Below are 11,083 nucleotides of genomic sequence, written 5' to 3' on the forward strand. Positions count from 1 at the left end.
CTTCCCCCCAGACTCTGTGCCTGGTTGTTTTCATTTTGGATAAGAAACTCCCAAATGTTTAACAAAGCAAGAAGGAACCAATTAATCTTTCATATTTGAAGGCATATGATTAAGTGGATTTTCAATCCCCCTTCCCATTGCTGCTGAGGCCAGCCCAGCCTCATCCCTCCCTGCATCCCCTGGTCCCTGCAGCAGCTCAGTTCCACACCCCCAGCACACAGGGCTGGCACAAGGTCTGTACTGCTCCAGTGACTCCTCTCTGCTGCAAAGTGCTGAGCATGATGCACCCTTTTCAGGGCAGATTTTAAATAACTGGGTTGGATTCAGCTACCCAGGAAATACTTTTGACAACTCTAAGCGTGCAAATGCCTGTCACCGACGGGAGGCAAGTGTAGGTAGAGGAGAAGGCACTGCAAGGAACCAAGGATCTCCATACTGCACTGAAAATCTGCCTCTCTGCTTACTCATCTGCAGCCTCTGACAACCAGAGAGAACAGCAGAGACCATCTGCACATAAATAACTCAGTTGCCACAGGCATCCTCAGTGTTCAGGCATCTCCTTAGGTATTTGCAGTGACTCTGGAGCTAAAAGGAACAGCACCAGACCTGTGGGCGTCCCTTGTCCTCCAGAAACTGTATCAAGAGACTGCAAGAAGCCCCAGAGCACCCCATATGATACTTATTTTTAGGCAACTGAATAAATTTTTTATTTTTATACTTTTTAATTTAAAAAAGTGCGATAGTGCTAACCCTTTTCTTATGGGATGGTATAAAGTAGCTCTGTGGAAAAAAAATGGGGGAAAAATAAATCAGCCACAAACCAGAAAAGTAATGGACAACAACATGAAAGTCAAAGAAAACCAGCAGTATCTATTTGATTTTAATATAAATGCAAGTTACACAAGTTCATAATCCACTAATTTGTAAGAGAAGGAAACATAGAAATTGATGCTATTATTTCCCCTCAGAAAAATCTAAAGGTGGCATTCAAGCAATTTCCATTGTAACTGAACCAAGTCCTCTTCATGACATCAGAGGTGCAACACTGAAGCCAGGCTCCCAAAATCTCCCACTGCCAATGAGGCTGAGAACAGTGTGGGTTTTCAGAACCAGGTCTTTGGACTGGCTCCATTTACTCTTTAAAGTGCATAGTCTGTAGGACAGTACATGTGAAAATAAACTGGACTTGTCTTCTTCCCAAACACATCAAATTACAAATCTGGCGTCACACTGGCACAGAACTGGGATAATACTGCCATAATTATTAACTGCAAGTTTCCATACAGTTCTTGAATAATGGAACATCACTGGCTTTCATGTTTACCTCAAGTTAGTGTAGTTCTGCATCACTGAAGTAACAAACTAAGTCAACACATACACTTCTGAACACCTCAGAAATGACAGAGAAGAAACAAGACATGTAAAAACAGAGAGTAATTTTGCTACAATTAAAATGCAAAAGCTCATAGAGAAATTTCTGTTGTTCCTTCTGATGGAATAAACAGGATCAATGGAGTTCACGTTGGATCCACAGGAAACATCCTTCAGCCCTACTCACTTAGTGGTCTGGTACCTTTCTATGCTACCTGTGCAAATTACAAACTCTGCCACTTAGTACATTTTCCAACTAGCTTACACCAGGCTTGTAACTGGGAGTATTGTTTACATCACACCTGCACTGTACTCATTAACCTCTTCTACACTTACCTATGCACCCTCCAGGGCTTTAATGCCAACTGCTTCTGACCCTCCTTCCTGTTGCTCTGCTCTATTCTACAGGCATGTTATAAAATGCCCTGTCATCCAACTTTTCCAGAGCACGAAGAAACACTTAATAGCCTGCATGAAATAATACGCAAATGGAAATAAAATTTCACAAGGCAAAACTCGTGAGCCTGAGACAGGAATTTGTTTCCAGGGCAATAGCTGTTTTTCAGCAGATCCTCAATCTTTTGCAAGGCAGTTGCATAACAGCACAAAACTGGAACTTTTCCTTATGTCACTGTGTTCCTCTGCCAGGAAAGGATCATGAAAATTCCTGCCCCAGCTAATATCTGCGATAATGGAACAATTAGCAATTGAAGCATGGCACAGCCAAACCGAAAATAGTTGCCTGTATACGTGAAATCAGTTTGGGTGGTTCCTTCAAGAAGCTTAGAAAAAGAACTTAGAGGCGCCATAGATTAATAGCAAAATCTCCCTAGACAATACAGATAAATCAACACACATATTAGTCCTCACATTCTGTGTGACTCCTTGCAATATGAAAATGGCAATATCCCAGCAAGGCATGTGCTAAGGGAAGCACTGAGCAGAAACCTAACTGTATGGAGGCCTGGTTATTTACATAAATCCTCACTCAGAACTGTGCTCCTAAGTGAAAAACCATTGAGTCTGAGGGCTAGGGAAGGTGGATGGCAAGGGGGGATAAAAATGGTGACTTCCAGTGTGAGCTGGAAGGGAAGGTGTGTCCAGGAATTAGTGTTGAGCTGTGTTCCCAGGAGGCTGAAGACAAGGTCACTGTCACTGTAGCACTGAAACCCAGAGTTGCATTTAAAGTACCTTCACAGGTAAATATGATGCCAGAGTCCATTCTACAAACTGATGCATTTTACACCAGAATGAACCAACCCTCTAAAAACCATGAAATCTACACACAAGCTTCTGCTACATAAGTAATCAGGGAGGAAAGGCATTGATTCCAGAATGATACCAAAATATGTAAAGATACCCTTGTTAGTGTCACTGCAAACATCTAATACTTGCTGTTACAGGAGAGAGACATTTATTAGCAATAATGCAAGTATCTAACACTTGAAATTAGAAAACTTGAGAAATTAGTCTATTGCTGAAATTTTACTTTTCCTTCTTGAATGTTCTAGAAGGGCCACATTCAGATAGGATTGGTGCCTTCCTTGTTAACACAGGATTCAGGGAAACTAAGTGCAAACTATTTTCTTGGCCTCATTGGCATTGTAGACTTCTCTCTTTAGTTACCAGCTGACCACGCGTCATAAACAAATTTTGCTGCTACTGTATCTTCAACTGCCATCCCTGAAAAAGAATTAAAGTCACCTTCAAACAGCTATTCAGCTGTACAAATAATTTAGCTTCAGAAGGGAACAGGAACACTCAGGAGCTTATCTAACTGGACAGGAACAGGAATTATTTCCCATCCCAAACACCTACAGTGCTACATTCAAAGTCCATAGCCATCATGTGGTGTTGGGTGTGCTGTAAGAAGTTAATGTAACAGTAGGAATCTTAATTTTCAGTGTTCATATCACAACCGGGCCCTTTTGGAGATGTCATGTAGCTCAGAGCATGGTAATTCATCCCCAGGGCCACCCTTTCCCAAAGCCCAGCCCCACGGGACACTGTCACATTGTCTCAGGTCAGACAGACCCCACGGGTGGAACAGCGGGGCAGTCGGGCTGGAGCTCTATTAATAAATGCTGCAGTCATGTCTTGAACAACTGTGAAATGGAAAATGGACTTCCTATTGTTTGCCTGCTTTCCTATCACTTTTCATTACATCAATCCTGCTAGATAAATAAAAAGGGAAATTAAAAGGGAAAATGCAAATCACAGTCTACGTTCCTGTGGGCAGTGCACTGCCACAGCCGTTCTGAAGATGAGCAGCAGCTTTCCCACGCATGGGGGACCTAATAAAGAACAAGGCATTGTTTTCTGTCAGACTTGTACACAGGAGGGGCTGTTCTTACCCAATGATTTAAACACTGTTGTTTTCTCAGGCAGGGCTGGTTTTGTACCCTTCAATACCTCCCCCAGCTCAGCAAAAATCTCTGCCTGTGAAGAAAATACATATTAATACAAAAACATAATACCCATACGTATGTTAAGAGAAAAAAAAACCCTTTTCTTCTGAATGACTTCAAAAGAAAGAACTCCTCCAGTGCTGCATCCCAAAAGTGATTACTTTCCATGGTGAAGCAGATCAGCATTCAGACAAATAATATAGAAACTGGACAGAAATCAGAGGAGCAGAATGGTTTTCAAAGAAAAACAGCTGGCAGACTTTCCTCAGCCAGCAAGGTTTTTTACAGTGGATAGCTTGTTACTTATCCAACAAAACACATGGGATTCCACACACATTACCATATCTGGAGCTCTTATGTTAAACCTCAAAAGTGTAAATCATATTTATTCTGCAGACACATGAAAAGAGAAAAAGAAAACTCCACTGAACCTCAAAGAGTCCCTGCTGGCAAATCTGTGCAGATCATTGTCTGCTTGGCTTGTGTGGTCCATTCTTTGGGCTGGTCCATTCAGTGTCAATCACACTGAAATCTCATGGGAAGAAAGTTACAGGTTTGAATAAATAGACTTGAAAACACTTAAGATAACCAAACACTGCAGGAGAAGTAGGTCTTTCAACAGCAATACATTGTTATCATCACAAGCCAATGCTGCAAACATGCTACTGTAACATGGTGCCATGTAATGGTAAATACGGGGGTTGCATGGTTTGGTCACAGACACAGCAGTCTCAGTTTGAAACCAGTTTATCTTTCAACCCCTGCCTGGAAAGTGTTAACAATTACATCTGATGCCCTAAAGGTTTCAGTGCAGGACATCATCAATACCAACTCATTTCAAATGCAAGTCAATTGTCACAAAAATAAAGCCCATCATTTCAGAAAGTCTTACCCCTGATAAAATAACATCTCCTGATTCTGTCAGAGCAGCATCTCTGGAATCCACGAACAGAACAGAATTCTTCATCAGCTCATCATCCAGCTCTCTCCAGTCTGGTCTGCTTGCTCCAACAGCTAAAGTAACAAAACTGATGAACTTGGGAGCAATGTTTAAAACAAATTCAAACCACATTTTCTTCAAAAGACACGTGTGAAGTAACAATGGACGTTACTATTGAAATGTAATATACAAAATATACAGTGTTAGCCTTGGAGAAATACTGATTGATAGGACAACAAAACAACGTTTGATATGTCAGTAAAATATCCTTGTCAAAAGAGTCTGAGTAGCTGAGACAAAAGAAAGTCCTCTCCCTTTGTCTGTTATCTCTAGCACCCTTGTTTTCATCAGATCATTACCAAATTAATTTTACACACCTTTATTAGATTATCACTTACCCAGAGAAACTGAAAACAAATCATGGAGCTTAACTTTTTACACACAGTACCAAGATCATTATCAACTTGTTATGGGCTTAAAAAACAAGCAAACAAGAAACCCAACAAAAACTAAAAGGACTACCCAGTTATACTATATTCAGATATTTTTACATGTCAACTGTTACGGAACAATGAATTCCATGTTGGTCAAATGCCTCTTCAAACTGTAAAAATGCCTCAAGGAAGGGTAAAAAAAGGCAAAGAAAGGAGAGAGGTCTTTGTGTCTGTGTCGCCTCAGCAACTGTGGACCTTAATTGATTTTGTTGTATTTCTGGCTTCCGTGCCATGACATAACACAGACAGCAACTTTCAATGACAAAGGACTAAATTGAGTTTAAAAAATTGGTAGGATGCTGCTGGAATGTGGGACCTCAAATTGTTCCCTTTGAGAAGTTGCTTTTGTCTTATTACCATGCTATCTAGAAAGTGCACAAGGTCATCTGAACAAGGCCCACAATTAATAAAAATAAACAAACAAGGGCATGTCCAGAGACTCCAAACAATAGTGTGGCAACATCATTACAAGGCAGGCAACAAAAAAAAAGCAACCCCCCAAACCTCACTATAATTAGAGGTTAAATGATGATGCTCTTATCAGTTATTGCATTTTCAGAACTCAAGTAGAAAAGTAAATTGGTGTGATCAGCCCCAAAAGAAACAAATAGAGGAGCTTAAAAAATGGGTGGAAGAAAAGATGACACCACCAGGGAAATATAACAATGAGCAGTAACTACTTAGGAAATAAGACATTCATGTGGGTTATTTAAATGGAGAGCGAGGTGAGAATAATGACAACATGAGGGCAAAGATGATGCACCACTAAGAAAAAAGAGCAGATGGGAAAAGAGAAAATCCCATGCTCTAGCAAAAATCCCCTGCTGGATTATGCAGGTGTTCTGGCTCCAGGAAGACAGGGCTGGGAAAAGCAGTCCTTGCTAAAATGGAAAAGTCAAAATGGAAAGAACATTCGTTCCATGAAGCACAGAGAACTGTTTTTCAACAGAGGGTGATGCTAAACAACGTGCTAATGGACACATGCTGGACACCATGGGAACAGAACATACCATTGATGTGGGCACCTGGCTTCACCCAGTCTCCAAACAAGATGGGAGCTGTTGCCATAGTGACTGTCACAATCACATCAGCCCCTGTCACTGCCTCCTGGGCAGAGGAGCAGACCCGCACGGGACCGCTGACAGAACTGGCAAACTTCAGAGCCTTCTCCTGGGTGCGATTCCATATCCTGACCTTCACGGAGAGAAACACGGAAAACAAAACAAAACAAAGACAGATTAACTTGGAGAATCTCTCCTTGCTGAAACAGAACACTTGGTTTAAGTTTTCAGTAGATAAACGTATCCTAAGGGTTGGGGGTTTTTTCCCCTTTAGTGGTCTTATCATACAAGTGACTAAATTTCATGAGTGTTTGGCTACATTGCAATGCCTGTTTTGTGATGGCAGAATAACAGCTCCTTGTAGAGCTGCTCTTATAAAATGTAAATATTTCCAAAAAAAACATTTAAGGGAAAGTCACAAAAAGCTTATGCAAGCATGGCATACACAGTAGGATCGTCTCAGACAAAAAGCTATCTGAAACAACTTTGATTCCAACCTTTTATGTTTTTGAAATACCAACATCTGAACAAGAAATTCTACAGTTGCTCCAGTTCTTCTTGGGTTCTGTAGAAACAGAACCAAATATGATTAACCTTTTGTGGTGGATTGACCATGGCTGGACACCAGGTGCCCAGAAAGCTGTTTTATCACTCCGCTCCCCAGCAGCACAGGGAGAGGGAAGAGAAAATAAGATGGAAAAATTTGTGGGTCGAGATAAAGGCAGTTTAATAGAACAGAAACAAATGTTGGAGAGACAGCCTTGATGTTGTGTGAGCACTGCTCAGAAGTAGCCAAAACACTGGGGTGTTATCAGACCCTTCGAGCTGCCAGTGCACAGCACTGTGAGGGCTGCTCGGGGGAACAGGAGCTCCATCCCAGCCTGACCTGACACAACTTCATTGGCTGTAATTTTTTTATAATGGATCCTGCAACATAACAGAGACAGATAAATGTATCCTCTTAAGATGTGTCTGTTACCTCTTTAAACGTGAACAGTTCTGTGAAGATATCATAATGGCTGTATGCTTGAACACCAGCTCCCAAAATGCATAGCACTTCTGCAAAAGCTGGCATTAGCAACTGAACAGTATCAGAAATAAAAAAAAAAAAACAAAAGAGAATATGCAAGAACAATATATTAACAGGCATTAAAAATACATATCAAAATACTACAAAAGAAAGCAGTAGTGTTAGTCCTTTTAAACAACAGAAAAGTATATAAACAAGTATTCAATAATCACTATATATATTGGGCTTTTTTTAATGCAAAAGCTAGCATCAATAGCACCAAAACACATCTTGGCTTAATTCCAGTGTTGAATTGTCTGACTTGAAATTCAGATCTAAGATGCAACAGCACGAACAGCAAGTTCTGGAGCCTCAGCACACTCCAGTACTGACACACCCATGGGGGTGATTGAATGTAAAACCACAGTGCTGATGTTCTGCACTGGCTAAAAGCAGGGCTCAGAACCCCACAAACCATCAGTACTGAGAGTGGCAGCTGCACAGGTAAACTGGTCCTGGCAGCCCCACACTAAAACAGCTTTTTGAATTCACTGAAGCCGTAAATCACACCACAAACATATCTCGGCATGGCAAGAGCCATAATACACAGACATTGTAAAAACAGGGATGGTTCTGAGGAACAAATAATACAATTCAGTCCTACAGTTGCTTTTGGTTTCCTGATTTAGTTCTTGCCTGTGATTCACCAGTACTTGGCAAAGGAGAAGACAGGGCTGCTGGAGTCCAGCCCTAACCTACCCTTGTTTATGCATTTGCTGTGGCCACTCAGTCCTGTCTAAAAAGCTTTAGAGTCTAGGCTCTCAAGGTTTATTCTGCTTCAAACAAATGGAAAAAAAATCTCATTAATCCCATTTTCCAGTAACAAGAACTTGTTTTAGTGTGTCTTTTAAAGACTCTGAAGCACTGATTTCAAAGGTTCTTTGCATAAGACCATGGGTCTTTGAAAAGCAAATGCCATAAAGAGGACAAGATGACAAATACGAGCTAAACTCAAACACTCCTGAAAATTTCCCAAAACAACAGATGATAATGAAGGATCTGATCTTGAAGTACCTTCAGCAGCCAAGCTCCTTTGAAGCCAGCATGGACTGCATAAAAACCATCAGAACTGACCCAATAAAGAATGGCCAAAATGGATGAGGTCCTGTAACCTCCTGTCCAAGGAGCTCATTGTAAATCATTCTGTCCTTTGGTTCAGGAGAAGCTCCTGGGGACAGGTCCTTCACTCAATTTTATGCCAGCGCAGCTCCATTGCCATGGATAGAGTCACCCTGGCATGAAGTCTGCCCCTCACAAAGTAGTGAGATCAGCCTTTATTCTGGTCCAAAGCTGAGGGGTGACAAACAACAGTATTTTTCAGCTGGCCCTCTTCTTATTGCCTCACCCTTTGAGGTGAAGGCTAAAACCCTCCTGTGCAATGCATGGTCACTTGCTCTCTTCCTGCTGTTAGCAGCCCAACCAAAAACCAAAAATTCTTTTTAAAAAGTATTCCAACACAACAATTTCCCACTGAAATTGAGGTGATGTAAAGCAACACACAGCCAGATACACCTCACCTGCCTTCAGACACTGAAGTTTATGGCCATGGTCAGGGACAGTCATCTGGACATCTTCCAGTGACAACAGAGACACTGACAGACAGACACCTCTGGACAAGTTATCCATCTATACTGGGCATTATCTATCTTAAGAAAAATGGAAATGTGCTTTTTCCCTCTTTTCACAGGTCCAGTGCAACCCACTTGTCCTGTCCTGACAGCAGAAGGCATCTATCTAAATAAAATTCAATATATCACCACAGCTACATCACCCAAAGCCATAAAGGGGCATGTTAAGACAAACACAAAAGAAAGAAAATTACAGAGAAAGACAGCTCAGTAAATTCGTAGAAGAGCATGCAATAGAAGCCACAAAAATGTAACTCGGGTCCTTCTCCAATCACACGCAAAGTGTTAAAGCCAGACATGATTGACTCAAAACAGTGAGCTTAAGTTTTCCCTGAAAGTACATACATTGTCATAAATCTAACTTAAAGCTGTATTGGATGAAAAGCCATTTGAATCATTCCTTCTAGTTATTTTGTAACTCCAAGCCCCACGTGAGAGAACAGAAGACACACCTTGGTAGCGATGGCAGAAACTGCAGCTGTCCGTTTTGCTGTAATGACACTGCCATCCAGGACCTTCAGAAAAATTCAAACAGATTGACATGAACATTGAAAATATGAATAATTGCCAAACATTTTCATCCAATTTGTGAATGATGTGGTATTACAGACATAAAACATATACACATGTAAAAGATGGCAATTATTATTATAGCAACCACAAACCATAGAGTAACGTTCAAACTGGGCAGATTCTCTGTTTGTTCCAGTTCTTCCCTGTCATTCCATCAGCACAAAAGGAGTGATAATGGTCAGAGAAGAGCCACCTCTAACTCACCCAACTCCTGATGCACTGCACTTCCCTGGCTCTCCAGTGCAGGGGATAGATGGATATGACTCCAACGCTCTGCACTCCAGTAAGACCAGGGACCAGTGCAAGCTGGCAGTGGTTCCCCAGTCTGCACTGTCTTGGTCTGTACAGAGGGGTGACAGGGAACCATGGAATTCCTTAAATGTGTATCACACATGGGACACTACAGCCTCAATGTGCATTAGCTACTGAATATAATATAATATAATATAATATAATATAATACAATATAATACAATATAATATAAATTACATATTAATTATGGGTCTTAAAAAGCCCACACAGTTGGTAGAAAAACCCAAGATAAGTTTTGGCCCTTTAATAAATCATTATTATTAAAGTGCAATGCAAATCATCACTGTTCTTAAAAAAAATTCTTAAATTCTTTAAATAAAGCAATCTGAATACTATTCTCTGCAATGCAAATTGTAAATCTCTTTCAATTTGAGACTTAAGATGGTTCAGGATCCACTCTTTATCCACAAGGTAAGGGGTATTTTTGCTTTCAAATGCAAGATAAGTTTTTCCTGATCATTTCTCTCTTCCAGTTCCCCTCTGAGCTATCAGATTTAAATCACGAGCAGCAGTAAATAATAGTACGGTGAGTACAGTTTAACACAAAGGAAACATAGGCAGCTTTAGGCCAAATCCTGATTTGACACACTGATGATGTTGGTAAATTCAGGCCAATTTACACCAGCTCCAGCTTCCAAGAAGCAGAAGCGAGAACTGACAGCATGAGCAGAGAAGAATGCAGAAGGACACACGAGACTTACAGCTTTCAAAGTGCCATTGCTGGGGTCAAACAAGAGGACAGTCGCTTGGTGAGAAGGCACAGAGGAGTCCTTCAGGTGCTCATAGAAAGTCACCAACTTGGTTGTGAGCGCATCGTCCGCAGCACTGTACGCGGGCATGACTCCGAGGTACCTCGGGGGAGAATTACCCGCGTTACTCACGCACCGTTATCCCGGGAGCCCACAGCCAGCGGGCTGTGCCCGCCACGCCGCTACCGGCCGGTTAATCAGTAACTCGGTACCAAGGTTCTGATGCTCCAAATCCGCCCACCCGGTCCCTTCCCCGCCGCGAGTCCGCCACCCCCGCTGCCGCTACCCCGCCGTGTCCCTCACCCGCCGTGGCGGGGCACGGGCAGCACGGTGCGCACGGGCTGCACCACCCCGCCCGCCGCGCCCGCGGAGAAGTTGGCCAGGGCGGCCTCCAGCGCCGGCAGCAGGAGGCTGGCGCGGTGCAGGTGCTTCTCCACCTCCTCGGCGCCGATGAACACGGGCGGAGTCGAGCCCATG

At 42.1% G+C, this 11,083-nt stretch overlaps 1 protein-coding gene across 1 annotated transcript; it reads right to left on the reverse strand.

Moving 5' to 3' along the window:
* Positions 1-850: 850 nt before the first annotated feature.
* On the reverse strand, positions 851-11,082 carry CRYM (crystallin mu). The gene is made up of 8 exons (XM_042036811.1): positions 10,910-11,082; positions 10,559-10,709; positions 9,424-9,486; positions 7,254-7,355; positions 6,224-6,407; positions 4,672-4,793; positions 3,726-3,810; positions 851-3,054 (listed from the first exon to the last, which is right to left on the reverse strand). Exons 1-8 carry the CDS (start codon positions 11,080-11,082, stop codon positions 2,990-2,992), a joined length of 945 nt encoding a protein of 314 aa, XP_041892745.1. The 3' UTR covers positions 851-2,989.
* Position 11,083: the final 1 nt, after the last annotated feature.

Source organism: Corvus kubaryi, unplaced genomic scaffold (assembly GCF_017639235.1).
Source record: "Corvus kubaryi isolate FWS band 111438036 unplaced genomic scaffold, C.kubaryi_AGA036_p1.0 37387, whole genome shotgun sequence".
Taxonomy (NCBI): domain Eukaryota; kingdom Metazoa; phylum Chordata; class Aves; order Passeriformes; family Corvidae; genus Corvus; species Corvus kubaryi.